Below are 20,942 nucleotides of genomic sequence, written 5' to 3' on the forward strand. Positions count from 1 at the left end.
CCAGCTACTCAGGAGGCTGAGGCAGAGAACTGCTTGAACCTGGGAGGCAGACGTTGCAGTGAGCTGAGATCGCAGCCACTGCACTCCAGCCTGGGTAACAGAGTGAGACTCTTGTCTCAAAAAAAAAAAAAGAAATCCTACTTCTGTCCCAATTGGGGCCAGTGGCTGAACCTGTCACATATCTGCACTCCTTTATCTGTGACAATTGTCAAGGCCTTCCTGTGCAACTCTCTTCAGCCCCCAAGGGACCCACAAGGCGGGCAGCCCTCCAAGTGCCCTTCAGCCTCCTGCTCGCCCTCAATGAGCTTGGTGAGCCCTGAGTTTTGTACTTGGGCAGGGAGCTAGACCTCTTGACAAGGCTTTCCATGTCCAGACACCCAAAGGATGGAGAAAGGGAGTGGGACAGTCCCAGCATCCCTGAAGCAGATGCGGTGGAGGCAGAAAGGTAGGGCAAATTGGGTCGTATGTATGTGCTGGACTGGCCAACAAAATTAGATGTCCCTATGGAGGGCAGGAGCCACACAACAGATGGGGGCAAGAGCTGGGTGACAAATGGGTAGGAGGCCTGACCAGTTCATCCTACCTGGGAGGGCCCTAGAGTCCGCAACACCCAAAGGGGCTGGGGAGGCCGTGGTTCCCCAAAGGGGCCGCACATGTTAGAATCAACTGGGGGCCAGGCTAGGGCCCTGGTGCACTGGCTCAAGCCTGTAGTCCTGGCAATTTGGAAGGCTGAAGCACGAGGATCGCTTCAGCCCAGGAGTTCCAGACCAGTCTGGGCAACATACGGTCTATCTCTGAAATAAATAAATAAAAATAAAAAAATGATCCAGGCATAGTGGCTCCCACCTATAGTCCCAGCTATTCGGGAGGGTGAGGTGGGAGGGTCGCTTCAGTACAGGAGTTCGAGACTAGCCTGGGCGGGATAATGGGAAGAAGGCGGCACGGGGAGGGAGAGAAGAAAGAAAATTAGCCGGGCGTGGTGGCGCGCGCCCGTGTTACCAGCTACTCTGGAGGCTGAGGTGGGAGGATCGCTTGAGCTCAGGAGGTCGAGGCTGCAGTGAACCGTGATGGTGTCACTGCATTGACCTGGGCGACAGAGCGAGACCCTGTCTCAAAAAAGCAAACCAAAAACAACAAAAAAGTAGACTCAACTGAGGACTTTTGACGCGCAGATGCTCAGGCCCACTCCCAGATTCTGATGTTATCGGTCTGACTCGCAACGCGCTCACCAGGACACTTCAGAGCTTCCCAAGTGCTTCACAGCCCAACCCGCCCACCCGAGGGGAGGCTGCGAGCGGCAAGTCGTTTCCGGGTTGGGGCCTCTTAGAAATCAGATTGGGAGAAGGAGGCTATCAAGCATCATCATGACCAATCACCCGCTTTCACGAGGAGGAATGGGCGAGACTCTGCGGCCCTGTCCGGAACGCCGTTTCCTTGGCGACGACGCAGCCGCGTCCTGCCTTGTAGGTGGGGCCGGCCTCTGTTTCTACGACAACGGAAACCCAAGCCTCCCGCTACACCGCTTTCTCCGCAGCGCCAAAGCGGGACAAGACGGGACTACGTTTCCCAGCAGTCACCGCGCGGGTTCTTGCCTGCGCTTGCTGTGGCCTGGGTCCCTCAGTGCCGCGGCGGCCCGGAGGTGGCGGGAGGACGGCTCCGCGCTGCATGCGGGGCGGGGACCAGGGGACCCGTGCGGGCCGCCTCCAGCGAGTAAGTGGCATTCTGCGCGGACCCGCAACCTCGGCCTGCGAGGCGGGGACCTCCCGGCGCATAGCGCGGCCACCACCCCAGTCCCCTCTCCACCTCCGCGGGCGGGGCCCGGGGCAGAGGCTTGACGCCGCGCACTTCCGGTCCTCGCGCTCCGGGTCCGGACCGGCCACAGCAGTCGCGACCTTGAGTTCCGGGCGGGACGGGCTGCTGTAGTTTTGGCCCCCGCGTTTCCGTGCTGGGTGTCATTGAAGCCCGCGAGGGGAGGCTCCAGGCCCGGGACGCATCCTGGCGGCCTGCGACTCTCGGAGTCAAGCCCACCTGCTAGCCGAGGCCGACGCCGGCCTCCCTACCGCCTCTGCCCCCGCATCCTGGCCTTTGCACTTGCTCTTCCCTTACCTTGTCTCCAGACCGGTTTCATGCCCGCTCCTCACAGAGACCCGAAGAGTTCGCTGCCTCCCTCCCCGGCGCCCTCGCGCTGCTCCCTGTCTGATGTTCTTCACGTCTTTTTCTCTCTTAAATTGTCTCCTTGTTCATTTCTTCTTGTCTGCGGCCCCCTCCTTCACTCACTGTTAGAGCAGGATGCAGCACCGTTTGGCCCTGAGACTGGATGTCCTGCGAGGGTTGAAACTTGCTAATCCTTGAGGGTGGAGGCACTGTGGGGAGGACAGGCACAGAAGGGAGCTGTGCCTGCACTCAGAGGACATTTCTTCTGCTGTACAATGCGTGGTGCACTGTTCTTCCCATTGCGTGCGCAGTGTAGAATTGGACATAGGGGCTAGAGTCTGTGTCCCCTGGGACTGTCAGTGTGGGCGAGGTTGGTTTTTGGCTCAGAGAGGTGGAGCCACGCTGAGCTGGGCACTAGCCTGTGTCCTCCACACCTCAGAGCCACCAACGTTGACTTCTCTGCACATTCTGGTTTTTTTTTTTTTTTTTAATTGTTGTTGTTTTTGTTGTTTTGAGATGGAGTTTTGCTCTTATTGCCCAGGCTGGAGTGCAGTGGCGCGATCTCGGCTCACTGCAGTCTCTGCCTCCCGGGATCAAGCGATTCTTCAGCCTCAGCCTCTCGAGTAACTGGGATTACAGGCATGCACCACCGTGCCCAGCGGCTTCCCGTCACATTCTCTTGGGCAAATAAGACCTCACTGTGCCGTGTCCAACCTCCATGAGGATGTGGAACCGCAATAGCTTTCCTGTGTGTGCTGTCGCTCTGCAGTTCTGCAGGGTTCAGCCTTGGCCACGTTAACCTCTCAGTCCCCCTAAATTGGTAGCTCTGCATCCTGTTCCCAACACCAGAAGCCCTGAGGACAACTAGAAAAGCTGGGTAAGCACCCAGGTGCAAGCATGCTCACCTGGGGCAGATGGGAGATCACTGTCAGAACAGCCTGGGAGAGCTGTAATGCACCATCAAGGATGGGCTCCTGGGGCCTGGGACCCAGAGCCTTGATTGTGTTTGCTGTGCTCAACCTCAGATCATGGGTCCATGGCTGGAATGTCACCTACCTACAGGTGGGATAGTTGGACAGTGCATCCTGGGAGCAGATCGAGGAGATGAAGAGACTCGGCCATGGTCCACAGCTCCCACCTGCTGTGTCTGGTGCTGGGAGGCAGGTTCTTGTTGCAGCAGAGGAGCCACCCATGGGAGCAGGGCATCTGGGGACCAATCCGAAGATGCTCTTAGCACATGGCCAGCAGGCGCCCCTCAGCCCCCACCTCTCACGAGTTCAGGGTCCCTTTCTGCCAAGTGGGGACTGCTGGTTCTTCAGGACAACCCAGCTTCCCCAACCCTCTGTTCAGACACTGGGCAGTCCTCTGACTCCCCATCACTAGGGATCAGGACAGCCCCACACAACACACCCATTCTGTCGAGGGTGCTAGATCAGTCTCTATTAGTTTCTATGCTGCTATAACACACTACCACAAACTGGGCAGTTTAAAATAACAGAAATTCTCCGAGTCCTGGAAGCCAGAAGTCTGAAATCAAGGTGTCGGCAGGACTGTGCTCTCTGACGGCTCTGGGTGGGGGTCTTTCCTTGCCTCTTCTGGCTTCTGGTGGCTCCAGGTGTTCCTTGGAGTGTGGCTGCATCATTCCAATATCAACCTTCATCTTCACATGGCCTCCTCTTCTCCGTGTCAGAACTCCCTTTGCCTCCTTCATAAGGACACCTGTCATTGGAGTTAGGACACACCCAGGTTATTCAGAGTGATCTCATCACAAGATCCTTACTTATGTCTGCAAAGACCTAAGAAGGTCACATTCTGAGAGTTCCAGGGTTAGGGCGTTGGACATATCTTTTGCAGGCTGAGGGACATCTTTCAACCTATTACAGCCTCCTTCAGTGGAAGCTGCCGGTCCTGGGTGACCTCATGTGCCCATCCATTCTTGGGCCTGTCCATTGATTCCATGGTGACCAATTGTCGCTGTTTGGCCAGGCTGCCCCAGGTATGGTCTTTCACCTGGGAAGTCCTCAGCCCCTAAGTCCCTAGAGTTCTAGGAAGTCATGCTGAGTGCTGATCCTCGCTCTGTTCATGCCACCAGCTGTTGTACAGACTGTGACATGAAGCTGGCAGCCTTGGAGCTAATAGTAAGGCAGGTGGCCAGGTCCCTCCATCCCTGACACTTGGGTCCCTGTGACCTGGAGTTATGTCAGAGAGGTCCAGATCCTGACTGTGGGGCTTCTGGGATGGCACATTGTGAAGGCGGGGCCCCTGATCTCCTGCTGCTCAGCATCCATAGTGGCATGCTCCCTCCACCGTGTAAGGGGCTGGAGTCCACACTGGTACCCCCATCAGAGTTTATGGCTGGGGAGTTCCCGGCCCTGTGTGTGGGGACCTCACATCCCAGCCTGGCAATGACCCTGGACTGACCCCCTTAGCAGTGAGTCCTGGTGGCTTTCTCAGGAGCTCTTCAGTCAGCCTGGCCTCTCAGAGGCAGACTAGGGAACACTACAAAACCTGCAGTGCTCAGACAGAAGCTTGAGAGAGTGTGGGGAGGTGGGCAGGATGGGCCTGCCCCGAATAGCCAGGTCCATGGCCAGCAGACGGACTCCAGAGAGACAAGCCTACACCTGTGAGAGACAGACACCAGATACTGGGGATGGTGGTTGGGAGCCAGCGGGCAGCCTGGGTGTGGACAGAGCTGCATGGTCAGACAGACCAGAATGTGTGTCTCCATGTCCTGTGTCCTGCCCTCAGTCTCCTCCCTCCCAAGTCACAATTTCCCATCTGGTGGCAGCAATGCCCTTGGGCATGTGCCCTTGTAAGGAATTGCCCTGTGCCCTGAATATCATTCCCAGGGAGCATGTTCAGTTTCTAATGAGTTTTCTTTGCTTTCTTTTTTTGAGATGTGGTCTCACTGTGTTGCCCAGGCTGGCATGCAGTAGTGCGATCTTAGCTCACTGCAGCCTCGATCTCCCAGGCTCAAGCGATCCTCCCACCTTAGCCTTCTGGTAGCTGGGGCTACAGGCATGCACCACCACACCCAGATAGTTTTGTTTTTTTTTTCCTTTTTCTTTTTCTTTTTTTTGAGACAGAGCCTCACTCTGTCGCCCAGGCTGGAGTGCAGTGGCGCGATCTCGGCTCACTGCAAGCTCCGTCTCCCCGATTCAAGTGATTCTCCTGCCTCAGCCTCCCAAGTAACTGGGATTACAGGCACGTGCCACCTTGCCTGGCTAATTTTTTGTATTTTTAGTAGAGATGGGGTTTCACTGTCTTAGCTAGGCTGCTCTCGATCTCCTGACCTCGGGATCCATGCGCCTTGGCCTCCCAAAGTGTTGGAATTAGACGTGAGCCACCACGTCCGGCCATTTTTTTTCTTTTTTTCTTTTTTTTTAAAGACAGAGTCTCGCTCTATCGCCCAGGCTGGACTGCAGTGGCGTAATCTCGGCTCACTGCAAGCTCTGCCTTCCTGGGTTCATGCCATTCTCCTGTCTCAGCCTCCCGAGTAGCTGGGACTACAGGCGCCCACCACCACACCCGGCTAATTTTTTGTATTTTTAATAGAGACGGGGTTTCACCGTGTTAGCCAGGATGGTCTCGAACTCCTGACCTCGTGATCCGCCTGCCTCGGCCTTCCAAAGTGCTGGGGTTACAGGTATGAGCCACCGCGCCTGGCCTTTTTTTTTTCTTCCAGATAGAGACAGGGTTTCACCATATTGCCCAGGCTGGTCTCTAACTCCTGGGCTCAAGCCATCCACCCACCTTGGCTTCACAAAGTGCTGGGATTATAGGCATGAGCCACCACACCCAGCCAAGTTTTCTCTTTGATATGAGTGAATTAACAGACACCTGGTTAAAGAAAATGCTTTTACCCCAGAGCTTAAGCCTCTGATGTGGAAACTATGCTTGGTACTCTGGTACGCAGTTGACTTGGCTGTGTGTGAGAAATTAGTTTATTTTCACCTAGAGATTTAAAAGAACTTGTTTTTCTCTCTTTTCTTTCTTTTTTTTTTTTTTTTGAGACGGAGTCTTGCTCTGTCACCCAGGCTGGAGTGCAGTGGTCTGATTTCGCCTCACTGCAAGCTCCGCCTCCCAGGTTCACGCCATTCTCCTGCCTCAGCCTCCTGGGTAGCTGGGACTACAGGCGCAAGCACGCCTGGCTAATTTTTTGTATTTTTTTAGTAGAGACAGGGTTTCACTGTGTTAGCCAGGATGGTCTCGATCTCCTGACCTCGTGATCCGACCGCCTCGGCCTTCCAAAGTGCTGGGATTACAGGTGTGAGCCACCGCGCTCGGCCAGGAACTTGTTTTTCTCAATACAAATGTATTGTTTAAAAGAAACCACCTTCGGCCTGGCGCAGTGGCTCGTGCCTGTAATCCCAGCACCTTTGGGAAGCCGAGGGGCAGATCACTTGAGGCCAGGAGTTTGAGACCAGCCAGGCCAACATGGTGAAACCTTATCTCTACTGAAAATACAAAAATTAGCTGGGCGTAGGGGGCAGGCATCTGTAATCCCAGCTACTCGCTAGGCTGAGGCAGGAGAATTGCTTGAACCTGGGAGGCGGAGCTTGCAGTGAGCCGAGAGTGTGTCACTGCACTCCAGTCTGGGCGCAGAATGAGACTCTGTGCCAAAAAAATAAATAAATAATAAAAACAAACAAAATCCCATGCAGTGCTTTCATGTGACCAGGGCTCAAATGACATCCCGGATGTTACAGGGTGGGCAGACGCCTGGCAGGCTGCAGGCAGGAACACTGTGGCATGGGTGCATTCTACTTTTTTTTTTTTTTTTTTAAAAGATATAAATCAGCCGGGCGCAGTGGCTCACACCTGTAGTCCCAGCATTTTGGGCGGCCGAGGCGGGCGGATCACGAGGTCAGAAGTTTGAGACCAGCCTGGCCAATATGGTGAAACCCCCTCTCTACTAAAAATACAAAAATTAGCTGGGCGTGGTGGTGTGCTCCTGTAATCCCAGCTACTCAGGAGGCTGAGGCAGGATAATTGCTTGAACCCGGGAGGCGGAAGTTGCAGTGAGCTGAGATCGTGCCCCTGGTTTCCAGCCTGGGTGACAAAGGGAGACTCCGTCTCAAGAAAACAAAACAAAAAGATATAAATCATGTAACAAATAAATCATTTTACAATTCAGGTTGGGTTTTAGTATATATATATCTAATATATGTATTTACATTCTATATAAATATATACTCTAAATATATATGTAATTATATGTGTGTGTGTGTGTGTATATACATATTTTTTGAGAGGTAGTCTCGCTCTGTCACCCAGGCTGGAGTGCAGTGGTGCGATCTCAGCTCATTGCAAGCTCCGCCTCCCAGGTTCACGCCATTCTCCTGCCTCAGCCTCCCGAGTAGCAGGGACTACAGGCGCCTGCCCCCTTGCCAGGCTAGTTTTTTGTACTTTTAGTAGAGACGGGGTTTCACCTTGTTGGCCTGGATAGTCTCAGTCTCCTGACTTCGTGATCCGCCAGCCTCAGCCTCCCAAAGTGTTGAGATTACAGGTGTGAGCTACTTGCCCGGCCATGTTTTCGTGTGTACATATATATGTGTATATATATACACGCACACACATATATGGTTTTTTTTTTTTGGAGATGGAGTCCTGCTCAGTCACCCAGGCTGGAGTGCAGTGGTGCGATCTCGGCTCACTGCAGCCTCCACTTCCCAGGTTTCAGCGATTCTCTGCCTCAGTCTCCCAAGTAGCTGGGACTACAGGAATGTGCCACCACACCCGGCTAATTTTTGTATTTTTAGCAGAGATGGGGTTTCCACATTTTGGCCAGGCTGTTCTCGAACTGGCCTCAGGTAATCTTCCCACCTTGGCCTCCCAAAGTGCGGGGATTACAAGTGTGAGCCACCGCCTGGCCAGGTTTTAGTAGATTGTTTAGGTTTTAATATGTTCACTATGTTGTACAACCATCACCATGATAATTTCCAGAACATTTAAGTTACACTAAAACAAAACTCGATATCCATAAAGCAATTACTCCCCATTCTTTTTCCCCTCAGCCCCTGGCGACAACTAATCTCCTTTCAGTCTCTATGGATTTACCTATTCTGGATATGTCATATAAACGGAATTATGTAATATGTGGTCTTTTGGGACTCACTTCTACTTCCCATGTTTTCTTTTTTTTTTTTTTTTTTTTTTTTTTGAGACGGAGTCTTGCTCTGTAGACCAGGCTGGAGTGCAGTGGCCGGATCTCAGCTCACTGCAAGCTCCGCCTCCCGGGTTTACGCCATTCTCCTGCCTCAGCCTCCCGAGTAGCTGGGACTACAGGCGCTCGCCACCTCGCCCGGCTAGTTTTTTGTATTTCTTAGTAGAGACGGGGTTTCACCGTGTTAGCCAGGATGGTCTCGATCTCCTGACCTCGTGATCCGCCCGTCTCGGCCTCCCAAAGTGCTGGGATTACAGGCTTGAGCCACCGCGCCCGGCCGTCTACTTCCCATGTTTTCTAAAGTCCATGTTGCAGTATGTGTTAGTACGCATCCCTTTTTATGGCTGAATAATATCCCATTCTATGGATATACCACATTTTATTTGTGCGTTTGTCATTTTATATACTTGGCTTGTTTCCCCATTTTGGCTACTGTGAACAGTGCTGTTGTGAACATCTGTCAGCCAGTGTTTGTTGAATGCCTGTGTTCCTTTTTCTTGGGCGGATACCTCGGGGTGGAATTGCTGGGGGTGCGGTAGCAGCTCCATCTTTACCTTTCTGTGGAACTGGAGGTTTCCACGGCAGCTGCACTGTCTGGATCCCCACCAGCCAGGTCGGAGCGTGTTCTCTGCTTTCCTCTTTTTTGCCAGGTCTTCTGGTCTTCAGGGCAAACACTGAGCGTGGTTAGTGCCAGCTGAGGCCAGTCAGCTCACCTGCAGTTGGGGAGCCCCAAGACAGAGCTTACTGCCAGCAGCTTTGCCAGTCCTGGTGTATGAGTGGTGCTTTTTGAAATCGGGACCTCCCCCCCACGCCCCAGCTCATTTACTTTATTCACACAGTGAGTCCATACTCCACATTCTGGAGAGGCTTCCCTTGTCTCGCTGTGGGGGCCTGTGAGAACCCCATCCGGACTCAGGGAGCCCAGCTCCCTCTACTCTGGTATCTGTTGTGGGTTAGATTCACGTCCACCTGCTGTTGGGACGGTTAGTGCCCATGAGCAGGTAGGACCCATGGCTGCTTGCCTCCCCATATGCCGATATCATTCCCCATCCTGTTCTTGGGAAGCTGCATGGTCAAGACCTGAGGGCAGAAGGGACAGAAAGAGAATAACAAGCTACAACAGCAGCCAGCCAACCCCTCACCTGGAAGGAGGAGCCTCAGACTCAGATCCACAAGTGTTTGGGAAGAGGATGTTTGTAACTGAGTGTCCATTCTCTCTCACACCCTTCCACCTGTGTGGGAGGTGACAGGTCACCCTGTGCACAGTCCAGGCCACAGGGCAAAGCATGCTGGTGTTCAGCACCACCCAGACGTACTCCTACTCAGAGAAGTTCCTTACTTCCAAGCATGCCTCTTGGAGTCACAAGCTCCAGCTGGCTAATTTGATAGGTGGAGAAACGAAGGCACCAAGTGGCAGAGCCCACAGTGGGGGGAAGGTGATAGATTTTCTCTAAATTAGACCTGACTAGTGCCACTCTTAAAGGAGGAAGATCGAGGAAGGATCAGCACCTTTGTGAGTCTGCATCTGGCTCCAGAAGTCTCAGGAAAACCCAGACCCTGAGTGGCTTTAAGGTGCAGAGGGGGAGGGGCAGCCTCACCTTTCCTGTCTCATACAGGCCTGGAAGGGATAGGAGGGTTGTGCAGTGATCACGTGTGACAAGTGAGGCTGAGAAACCTCACATCACACCAGAGTCCCTTTGTCCTTACTGTCACCCTGGTTTATTAGCAAATGCCTGGCCTGGAACCAGTACCTGCTGAACCCTTGCTCTGGGCCTTTCTGCTCTCCAGCTCAGGCCAGCAGCCTCCCATAGAGCAGAGCAGGAACCGGGCCTGGCTGCTGCGAAAGCCCTTCATGACCTGCAGAACTTGTCCAACTCTGCATTTTTGTCTTTAAGCAGTTCGGTATGTTTAATTTCCACTCAAAAACATTCATCCCCAGAGTGCTGGTCATCAATGCATTTCTGTCATTGTGGTCATGATGTCCAAGAACGAAATAACCCCCCAGGGACAACTGGCAGCAGCTTCCTTTGGAGAACTGCGGCCAGTCGCCCTGAAGTGTCCTTGGCTGAAAAGTCAACATGTAGAGTCTTGGTTAAATGCTTCGTGAGTCCTTTTAGCTCCTGGTCATGTTATTTCAGGCCACCAGGTGGCCCAAGGCAACTGCCTGTTAGAAATTTGCAAAACATACAGAAAAAGTGACATCAGGTCAAGGACATCTCACTAAATACTTAGATTTCGGAGATAAATTTATTTATTTATTTATTTATTTGTTTGTTTGAGATGGAGTCTCACTCAGCCGCCCAGGCTGGAGTGCAGTGGCGTCATCTTGGCTCACTGCAACCTCCGCCTCCCGAGTTCAAGCGATTTTTCTGCCTCAGCCTCCACACCCGGCCCTCTGAGACATTTAATAAATGGATATCGACTAGGTGTGGTGGCTCACGCCTGTAATCCCAGCATTTGGGGAGGCCAAGATGGGTGGATCACCTGAAGTCAGAGTTTGAGACCAGCCCGGTCAACATGGTAAAACGCCAGCTCTACTAAAAAAAAAAATGCAAAAATTAGCCAGGCTTGGTGGCGGATGCCTATAATCCCAGCTACTCGGGAGGCTTAGGCAGGAGAATTGCTTGAACCAAGGAGGCGAAGATTGCAGTGAGCCAAGATCGTGCCACTTCACTCCAGCCTGGGCAACATGAAACCCTGTCTCTAAATAAATAAAAATAAGTAAACAAACAAATAAATAAATCAAGGGATATCTGGCCAGGCACGGTGGCTCATGCCTGTAATCCCAGCACTTTGGGAGGCTGAGGTGGTCAGATAACAAGGTCAGGAGTTCAAGACCAGCCTGGCCAACATGGTGTAACCCTGTATCTACTAAAAATACAAAGATTAGCCTGGCGTGGTGGTGGGCACCTGTAATCCCAGCTACTCAGGAGGCTGAGGTAGGAGAATTGCTTGAACCCGGCAGGCGGAGGTTGCAGTGAGCTGAGATCATGCCACTGCACTGCAGCCTGGGTGACGGAGACTCCGTCCCAAAATAAATAAATAAATAAAAATAAAGAAATAAAATAAGGGGATATCTGCTTTCCACAGAAAAAGGAATACAGGACAAAGGAGAAGAATCTGAGCTCCTGTGCTCAATGAAGCGGTGATTTAGAAGGTGCCACAAGTGTGTCCATCTTGTGCTCTGCATGTGACGTTAGCCATCCGGGATTCATAGTCCGAAGGCTGCACTGGACAGATCCATCTTTGTTCTGGAAACAATAAGATCTAGGGAGGGGACAGGAGGATAGTGCGGTTATCACTCGTGTGAGGCTGAGAAACTTCACATCACAACACAGTGAGGAAAATTCCCTTTTTTTTTTTTTTCTGAGACGGTGTCTCGCTCTGTCGCCCAGGCTGGAGTGCAGTGGCGCGATCATGGTTCACTGCAAGCTCTGCCTCCCAGGTTCACGCCATTCTCCTGCCTCAGCCTCCCGAGTAGCTGGGACTACAGGCGCCTGCCACCATGCCCGGCTAATTTTTTTTTTTTTTTTTTTTTTTTGAGACGGAGTCTGGCTCTGTCACCCAGGCTGGAGTGCAGTGGCCGGATCTCTGCTCACCGCAAGCTCCTCCTCCTGGGTTTACGCCATTCTCCTGCCTCAGCCTCCGGAGTAGCTGGGACTACAGGCGCCCGCCACCTCGCCCAGCTAGTTTTTTGTACTTTTTAGTAGAGACGGGGTTTCACCGTGTTAGCCAGGATGGTCTCGATCTCCTGACCTCATGATCCGCCCGTCTCGGCCTCCCAAAGTGCTGGGATTACAGGCTTGAGCCACCGCGCCCGGCCGCCCGGCTAATTTTTTGAGACGGGGTTTCACCGTGTTAGCCAGGATGGTCTCGATCTCCTGACCTCGTGATCCGCCTGCCTTGGCCTCCCAAAGTGCTAGGATTACAAGCGTGAGCCACCGTTCCAGGCCCCTCCCTCCCTCCCTCCTTTCCTTCCTTCCTTCCTTTCTCTCTTTCTCTCGTTTTCTTTTCTTTTTTGACGGAGTCTCGCTTTGGCTGGAGTGCAGTGGTGCAATCTTGGCTCACTGCAACCTCCACCTTCCGGGTTCAAGTGATTCTCTTGCCTCAGCCTCCTGAGTAGCTGGGATTACAGGCGTGCACCACCACGCCTGGCTAATTTTGTATTTTTAGTAGAGATGGGGTTTCTCCATGTTGATCAGGCTGGTCTCAAACTCCCGACCTCAGGAGATCCACCTGCCTCGGCCTCCCAAGGTGCTGGGATTGCAGGCGTGAGCCACTGCGCCCGGCCGTCCTTTGTTTTCACTTGCTCTTCAGTTGCTTGCTTAGGAGACGAATATGTATATATGCACGTGTGTGTATCTCGGCAAAGTCCCGTTGTAGGCAGGATAAGGGCCCCCTGAAAGATGTGCACGTCCTGGTCCCTAGAACCTGTGAATATGTTACTTCCCAAGGCAAAAGAACTGAGTGTGGTGAGGTTTTGGATCCTGAGATGGGGGGGATTCCTGGATTATATGTGGTTGGCCCAGTGTGATCACAAGAGGCAGAAGGGTCAGAGTCCTATAAGGAGTATAAGGAAATTTGACGACAAACCCAGAGAGACGAAGATGTCTTACTGCTGGCTTGAAGATGGAAGAAAGAAAAGTAGGTGGCATCTAGAAGCTGGAAATTGTCCTCAAACGTCCTCCCCAAGAGCCTCAGGAAGGAACCCACACTACTGAAACCTTCCCTTAGGACTTCTGACCTCCAGAACTGTGAGATAACACGTTTGCACTGTCTCAAGCCACTATGGGGGTGGCAGTTTGTTAAAGCAGCAGTAGGTAACTAATGTAGCCACAGCAGAATTTTAAAATAGTAATAGCAGGCACTAGGCCTTGCTAATGTCCACACTTGCTGGAATGATCTGGGTTGCCTGTCTCCCTACTCAGCTGTTTATACTTACCGTTATCATACCCATTTTGTAGATGAGGCTGCCAGGCTTGAGAGAACCACCATTACCTGGTTGAAGAGGGGAGGGGCAGCTCAGCATTGGCCTCTGCAGCGTGGATCTCCTGGCCAGGCTCTCAGCTGTCAGGTGAGTCCACCTCACACCTCCCAGAAGACATGGACAATGGCAGTGAATGGAGCCAGGAGGACCCGGAGTGTGGGCTTGCCACTGAGAAGCTGAGGCCAGGAGTAAGTGAGATTTTGGGGAGCTGGCAGCTGAGCGACAGGGGAGTCCCTGTTGCTTGGGGAAGGGGGACCAGGGAGGGCCTTAGCCAGGGGGACAGTGTTTTAGGAGCTAGTGTTGGGGAGGAGCAGAGATGCGGGCAGGGAGAGCCTGGGAAGCTGTTCTCTGGGGTCTGGGTGGTGACAGTTTGAAGAGGGGCAGGAGGCCCTACCTATATCACTCCATTTCCCCTTTCGCATCTGCAGAGAGCTGGGGGCCGCCCAGTAGGTGCCAGCTGTGGGATGGTCGCTCTTTGGCCCAGTTCTCCACTTCTGTTCTCCTGGGAACTGCAAACCTCCATTTCTTCTCTGCTCTTCCAGATCCTACAACCAGAACTCTGTGCCCCAGGATGGAGGCTCTGGCCCAGAAGGCTGGGCAGGGAGGAATCTCCACGGCCAATGCCCGGGGTGCCTCTGGGGCCTGGGAGAAAAGGCCCGAGGAGCCGAGGCCCCTCGAACAGGACCGAGCTAGGAGCCGCCCCACTCAAAAGGGGGACCTGCGTGGAGGGATGGCGGACGGTAGGATGACTCCCCCAGGCAGGGGCTCCCAGGGCTGCAACCTCGGGGTGAGCCCCGGCTCGGGGACCCGGCACAGTGCAGAGACCAGACTCCTCGTGTGGGAGCCGTGCAGCCCCACCTCTTCTCAGGACCCTGAGCTAGTTACCCGCGAGGGGCTGCAGGCCGGGGAGGACCCCTGTGGGTGCCCGGCGCGTGGCAGGGACTGTAGCAGGAACTCCTGCCTGGCGCGGCCTCGCGGGGTGCCCGCTGGGGAGACGCCACCCGTGTGTGAACCCTGTCCAGAGCGGCTCCGGAACCGCCCCCGGACTCAACTGTGTGAGGTCCACACGGACTGCTGGCCGTGCCAACTGGGGACGGGCGCGCCGACCTGCCCGAAGACCCCAAAGTCGACCTCCCGCGGGAGGAGCCCCTCGGTGGAGCAGCTCCAGGCTTGCGCGTGCGGCGAGGCCTTTGCGTGGAGGGCCCTGCGAATCCCCCAGGAGCGGCTGCAGGCGATGGAGGAGCCCCGTCCGTGTGCCCAGTGCGGGAAGTGCTTCCGCCCCAACCACCAGCAGCAGACGGGCAAGGGCCCCCCAGTGTGTCCTGAGTGCAGCCAAACCTCGCGACCTCGCCTGGGTGTCCCCAACCCCCCGGCCCAGCGGCTGTACGCTTGCGACGAGTGCGGCAAGGCCTTCACGCGCACCTCCAGCCTACTGCAGCACCAGCGCATCCACACGGGCGAACGGCCCTACGAGTGTGCCGAGTGCGGCAAGGCCTTCGTGCGCTGCTCCGGCCTGTACCGCCACCAGAAGACTCACTCGGCCGAGCGCCACCGCCGTGGCCCAGTCCTGGCCCGGCGCGCCTTCCGGCTGGGGTGCCCGCCCTGCGGGGACTGCGGCGAGCTGAGTCCCCGACGGGGGTCGGGAGCCGGGGAGAAGCCGTATGAGTGCGCCGACTGCGCCAAGGCCTTCGGGCTGTTCTCGCACCTCGTGGAGCACCGGCGTGTGCACACTGGCGAGAAGCCCTACGCTTGCCCCGAGTGCGGCAAGGCCTTCAACCAGCGTTCGAACCTGAGCCGGCACCAGCGCACGCACAGCAGCGCCAAGCCCTACGCGTGCCCACTGTGCGAAAAGGCCTTCAAGGGCCGCTCGGGCCTGGTGCAACACCAACGCGCGCACACCGGCGAGCGGCCCTACGGCTGCCCCCAGTGCGGCAAGACCTTCCGCGGCTGCTCCGAGCTGCGCCAGCACGAGCGCCTGCACTCGGGCGAGAAGCCCTATATCTGCCGCGACTGCGGCAAAGCCTTCGTGCGCAACTGCAGCCTGGTGCGCCACCTGCGCACGCACACGGGCGAGCGGCCCTACGCGTGCGGGGAGTGTGGCCGCGCCTTCAGCCAACGCTCCAACCTCAACGAGCACCAGAAGCGCCACGCGGGCCGCTCCGCGCCTTAACCACTGGGAGCCGACGCGTCGCCCAAGCGAACCCTGCGTTGAGGAGGGGCCTTTGTCCCGGAAAACCCACCGTTTGTAACCTTGATTAAACTTCACTTTGTACACATGGCGTCCATAGGCTTCCACTAACTCGAGTTTTATTTGACCTTTTCTAACAGGGCACACAGCATCCGGTTGCAGCATAAGCAGTAATAATCTCGAGTGGCCGCAGATCTGGCCCAGACACTGTGTCCACCATCTCTGTCCACACAGAGCCGCGGTGCCTGTTACTCGGCTCTCTGGTATGCGAGGAAACGGGGAAAAGTGACTCTCCAGAGGCACAACCATAAGACGGTGAAGGCAGGATTCGAACCTAGGGCCTCTCATGCCCCTTAGGCGGCTTCAGGAGCCTTGGGACCTCGGGGTGTTTGCACTCGCTCTACCGACCTCGGGGTGTTTGCACATGCTCTACCGTAGCCGGCCTGGCACAGCTCGTAACCCTCCAGAGGTGAGACCTCAGAGCAGGCTTGTGCCTGTCCCGGCCCTGGCGGCTCCGTAGTCGCGGCAGAAAGGGTTCCCTTTGGTGAAGTGCGATGCCCTGGCAAGCTTGCCCTGGTCTGACTGACGGTCGGGGTCGCCGTATTGTCGTCCCCTGCCGGACTCCAGACCGAACTGAATCTCCCCAAGCCTCCGCGATGTGAGTGGAAGTGGGTGCCTGAGGTGTCAGTACGAAGTCCCCAGCACCGCAGAGGTGAGTCCACCGGGATCTAGCACAGCATGCTTTTTCCCAGCTATGTAAGTGGCTGTCCATGGCGTTGATTCCAGTTTCTCCCTGCATTTCATCCACGCTGGTTCCAGACAGACCCAAGGCTCCCACTCCACAGGCGCACTGGAGCAGGCCGACTAGGGACAGATCTGTGCAGAGCACCTTGCCCTTTGGCATGCGGTTTCCTCCTCACACCAGCTGGGAGGGCCGGGAGGATGCTTGAACGTGGCTCAGCTAGAGCCCTGGGCCCTCAGGGCCTAGGCCTTGTTGCTTCCAATAGGGTTCCCCAAGTGTGGCCTGGGACCCCCAAACAGAAGAATCCTAGGTGGCCCCTGCAGCCACACTGGGGACCGCCTGGGCTGGTCACTTGACATTTACCACACTCTGTGGCCCTCATGCTACTGTGCAGACGGGCACTGTTTACGCCCCAGACATTGGTGACCCCCCATGGAGTACCTTATTTGCCCTTGCCAAGGTCAGACCAGGGAAAGCGCCTCTGAAGGGTGGATGCTCAGAGCTTCCAGTGGGGCAGCCAAAGGGCAGGGCCTGAAACCAGCCTCAGAGGCCCCTGGGGAATCCACCCAGGAGAAACTCACCTCACAGTGTTCTCTGTCTTCCGCAGCCTCCAAAAGGCCCAGGTCTTGGTTAATCCAGGACTCACCCACCAGGGGCTTACATTTTTACCCTCTGTTCTGGGAAAAGCATCCTGATGAGGCAGGCTCTGCCCATGGTCCTCCTACCTGGTAATCTCCTTGATGCTCTCCCCAGCCTCCAGGAGAGGGAGAGCAGTGCTTGCCCTGCCCCTAGTCCCCCAGGACACTTGCCGCAGAATTTCCCCAAGCAGCAGCTCTCCTGGTGTTCTGCGGCTTTTATGTGCTGCTCAGTCAGGTGTGGCCAGAAGAAGAGACACAGGACAAGCTCAGGAAAACAAAGTCCATCATGCTTACAGATCCTGGAAACAGGAGGCGCGGCCCACGAGGAAGGACACATGAGAAAGTACCAGCATCTGTGGGAGGCAGCAGGGGCAGAAGCAAGGGGGAGCTCTAAGCCAGAGCCTTTACTGGGGTTTCCAAGGGAAAAACAAGGCAGAGCAGAGCTCTACAGCACAGGACTGGCTAGCTGGAGTGATTCCTGTGGGCCTTCAGCTGTGGGAGTGTCCCCCAGCTGCTTGGCTCCTGTTCCTGGGATGATTAAGACAGAGGAATATTGTCTCCTGTGGTGTGTGGACCAGACAGAGCCAGCGGTGAGGCTCTGGATTGGTTAGTCCGCATATCAAGGGCATGCTCCAGCCCAAGCGTTGTGGCTCAGGCCTGTAATCCCAGTGCCTTGGGAGGCTGAGCTGGGCGGATGGCTTGAGCTCAGGAGTTTGAGACCAGCCTGGGCAACATGGCAAAACCCCATTTCTACTAAAAATACAAAAATTAGCCGGGCATGGTGGCATGCACCTGTAATCCCTGCTACTTGGGAGGGTGAAGCACAAGAATCCCTCACACCTGGGAGGCAGAGGTTGCAATGAGCTGAGATCGCACCACTGCACTCCAGCCTAGGTGAGAGACCAAGACTTTGTCTCAAAAATAAACAAACATGGGTATAGCTGCCTGCACGCACGCCTGGTGCGTGCGCGGCGACGGCGGCGGCAGGCAGTGGCAGTCATGGCGGCTCAGTGCGTGAGGCTGGCGCGGCGCAGTCTTCCGGCTCTGGCGTTGTCTCTCAGGCCATCTCCCCGGTTGTTGTGCACAGCCACGAAACAAAAGAACAGTGGCCAGAACCTGGAAGAGGACGTGGGTCAGAGTGAACAGAAGGCAGATCCTCCTGCTACAGAGAAGACCCTCCTGGAAGAGAAGGTTAAGTTGGAGGAGCAGCTGAAGGAGACTGTGGAAAAATATAAACGAGCTTTGGCAGACACTGAGAACTTGCGGCAGAGGAGCCAGAAATTGGTAGAGGAGGCAAAATTATATGGCATTCAAGCCTTCTGCAAGGACTTGTTGGAGGTGGCAGACGTTCTGGAGAAGGCAACACAGTGTGTTCCTAAAGAAGAAATTAAAGACGATAACCCTCACCTGAAGAACCTCTATGAGGGGCTGGTCATGACTGAAGTCCAGATCCAGAAGGTGTTCACAAAGCATGGCTTGCTCAAATTGAACCCTGTCGGAGCCAAGTTCGACCCGTATGAACATGAGGCCTTGTTCCACACGCCCGTTGAGGGGAAGGAGCCGGGCACAGTGGCCCTAGTTAGCAAAGTGGGGTACAAGCTGCATGGGCGCACTCTGAGACCCGCCCTGGTGGGGGTGGTGAAGGAAGCTTAGCTGCTATTGATGGGGTGGGTGTTTTTAAACTCACTTGCTGTAACTCTTAAGGCTGGTTCATTGTTTCTCATCTTTGAGTACATGTGACCTTTTCCCAAACCTTATTGGAAACCTTAAGTAACCAGTGGCTAAACAGAAAAGGAAGCGGGTTGCATAACTGCGTTAATGAACTGTAATTCGGGAGTCTGTTCCCTTTTAGTGCCACGCGTTTAATAGTTCCACATACTTAGAAGAGCTCAGCGGGGCTCTGCCAGGTCTCCTGAGCATCATGAGTAATGTGTCTGCTCAGACTCTGCTGACACCAAAGTATTTTAAACAAATAAAAGGTCTTGGGGAAAAAAAAAAAAAAAAAAAAAAATAAACAAACATTTATCATTGCACACATTTTCTGTGGGTGGGGAATTCATGACCAGCTTGGCCTGTGGTTCTGGCTCAAGGCCTCTCACAAGGTTGAAGTCAACATGGCAGCCAAGACTGCAATCATCTGAAGGCCCCACTGGGTTTGGAGGATGTACTGCTCCACTGCCTCTCCACAGGACCGCAGACCTGAGTTTCCTCATGGCCAGGCAGCTGAATTCTTCCAGCATGGGTGACCCAAGACTACAGGCACATGCCACCACGCCTGGCTAATTTTTGTATTTTTAGTAGAGACAGGGTTTCAACATGTTGGCCAGGATGGTCTCGATCTCTTGACCTCATGATCTGCCTGCCTCAGCCTCCCAAAGTGTTGGGAATACAGGCGTGAGCCACTGCGCCCAGCCCCGCTTTTTTTTTTTTTAATTTTCTTGAGACGGAGTCTAGCTCTGTCACCCAGGCTGAAGTGCGGTGGTGCGATCTCGGCTCACTGCAATCTCTGCCTCCCAGGTTCAAGCAATTCTCCTGCCTCAGCCTCCCAAGTATCTGGGATTACAGGTATGTACCACCACACAGGGCTAATTTTTGTATTTTTAGTAGAGACGGGGTTTCACCATGTTGGTCAGGCTGGTCTCAAACTCCTGACCTCATGATCCGCCCACCTCTGCCTCCCAAATTGCTGGGATTACAGGCCTGAGCCACCCCGCCCGGCCAATAAAAATTTTTTTAAAGCTAAAATTGACTCTCAGGCAAATGAGATAAAACGAACATATGTTAAATATTTTAATTAATGAGAGAAAGAGTAAGACGTTACCTGTTATTCAATGATGGAGGAAAGGACCAAAAGCCAAGGAATACATGGAATGCAGCTCTAGGTGCTGAAAAAGACAAGCAAAGGTCCTACGTTAGAGCTTCCAGAGGGAGCTCGGCCCTGTCAACATCTTGTTTCAGGTCAGTTATATCGATGTCAGACTTCTGGTCCCCAGAACTGTGAAAGAATATATTTCTGCTGTTTTAAGCCACCAAATTTGTGGTAATTTGCTGCATAACCACAGGAAACTAACACACCATCCCTCATTCTGTATGGACTTCATTCTCTAACAGATTCATCCCTCATGAGGGCAAGAAGGCAGCAGCTGCCCCAGCTGACAGGTGCTCACAGCCTCAGGTTCAAAGCAGATAGAGGCCCTAACAGTTCAGAGAGAAGTCCCATGATGCTAACAGGTCCAAAGTGACCATTGCCAGGGCCAGGGGGATGGACTGCCCCGTGCTGCGGACCTGGGCCATGTACCCACACCTGCCCAAACCACCTGGGCTGGGGTGAGAGCTCCCTAGTACAAACTGGGAAAAACTGGTACAAAAAAAGCTCATGGAGGCCGGGTGCAGTGGCTCACACACGTCTGTAATCCTAGCACTTTGGGAGGCCAAGGTGGGAGGATCACTTGAGCCCAGAAGTTCAAGACCAACCTGGGCCATGTAGCGAGACCCCATCTCTAGCTATTCATTTATTTTAGCTTACAGCATCCGGTCTATGTTGTTTTTTGAGACGGAGTCTTGCTATGTCACCCAGGCTGGAGTGTGCAGTGGCACGATCTCGGCTTACTGCAATTTCTGCCTCCCTGGTTCAAGTGATTCCCCTGCCTCAGTCTCCAGAGTAGCTGGGATTATAGGCGCACGCCAACAACTCGAATTTTTGTATTTTCAGTAGAGACGGGGTTTCACCATATTGGTCAGGCTGGTCTCAAACTCCTGACCTCGTGATCTGCCCGCCTCTGCCTCCCAAAGTGCTGGGATTACAGGAGTGGGCCACCGCGCCCTGCTTATTTATTTTAGCCAACAGCACCCGCTGTTCCCAGGCGGTCTCCCAAGTACTAACCAGGCCCGACCCTGCTTAGCTTCCGAGATACCGACTCTAGGGGATGCCAGCTTAGTGGGTGTTCCACAGTGCGTGGGTGTGAGATGCAGCTCAGTGGCGTGAACTCAGCGAGTTTCCAGGGTGGTAAAGACGGCCTGGGGCCAGAGGAGGACGGCCAGGGAGGAGCTACATCGGCCCGACCTGC

The 20,942-nt window shown here is 54.4% G+C and overlaps 2 protein-coding genes and 2 long non-coding RNA genes across 5 annotated transcripts; 2 read left to right on the forward strand and 2 right to left on the reverse strand.

Annotated features, from left to right (window-relative positions):
• The first annotated feature begins 1,590 nt into the window (after positions 1–1,590).
• Positions 1,591–15,581, forward strand: ZNF837 (zinc finger protein 837). Of its 2 annotated transcripts, none has more exons than XM_007998427.3 (3): positions 1,591–1,710; positions 13,285–13,495; positions 13,850–15,581. In XM_007998427.3, the coding sequence occupies exon 3, from the start codon at positions 13,879–13,881 to the stop codon at positions 15,475–15,477; it is 1,599 nt and encodes a 532-aa protein (XP_007996618.3). In that variant the 5' UTR covers positions 1,591–1,710; positions 13,285–13,495; positions 13,850–13,878; the 3' UTR covers positions 15,478–15,581. The 2 variants fall into 2 exon arrangements, with proteins under 2 accessions (XP_007996618.3, XP_007996620.3); XM_007998429.3 differs by having other exon boundaries at positions 13,285–13,394.
• On the reverse strand, positions 3,772–10,161 carry LOC140711791 (uncharacterized). The gene is made up of 3 exons (XR_012093065.1): positions 9,147–10,161; positions 8,875–9,033; positions 3,772–3,873 (listed from the first exon to the last, which is right to left on the reverse strand). It is a non-coding gene; the product is annotated as an uncharacterized lncRNA (long non-coding RNA).
• A 7-nt stretch (positions 15,582–15,588) lies between the features above and the next one.
• Positions 15,589–20,932, reverse strand: LOC119627150 (uncharacterized). The gene is made up of 3 exons (XR_012093064.1): positions 20,759–20,932; positions 19,697–19,760; positions 15,589–17,228 (listed from the first exon to the last, which is right to left on the reverse strand). It is a non-coding gene; the product is annotated as an uncharacterized lncRNA (long non-coding RNA).
• LOC140711790 (grpE protein homolog 1, mitochondrial) lies at positions 17,804–18,894 on the forward strand. The gene has a single exon (XM_073015795.1). The coding sequence runs from the start codon at positions 17,875–17,877 to the stop codon at positions 18,526–18,528; it is 654 nt and encodes a 217-aa protein (XP_072871896.1). The 5' UTR covers positions 17,804–17,874; the 3' UTR covers positions 18,529–18,894.
• Positions 20,933–20,942: the final 10 nt, after the last annotated feature.

The sequence above is a fragment of the Chlorocebus sabaeus genome, chromosome 6 (assembly GCF_047675955.1).
Source record: "Chlorocebus sabaeus isolate Y175 chromosome 6, mChlSab1.0.hap1, whole genome shotgun sequence".
Classification (NCBI taxonomy): domain Eukaryota; kingdom Metazoa; phylum Chordata; class Mammalia; order Primates; family Cercopithecidae; genus Chlorocebus; species Chlorocebus sabaeus.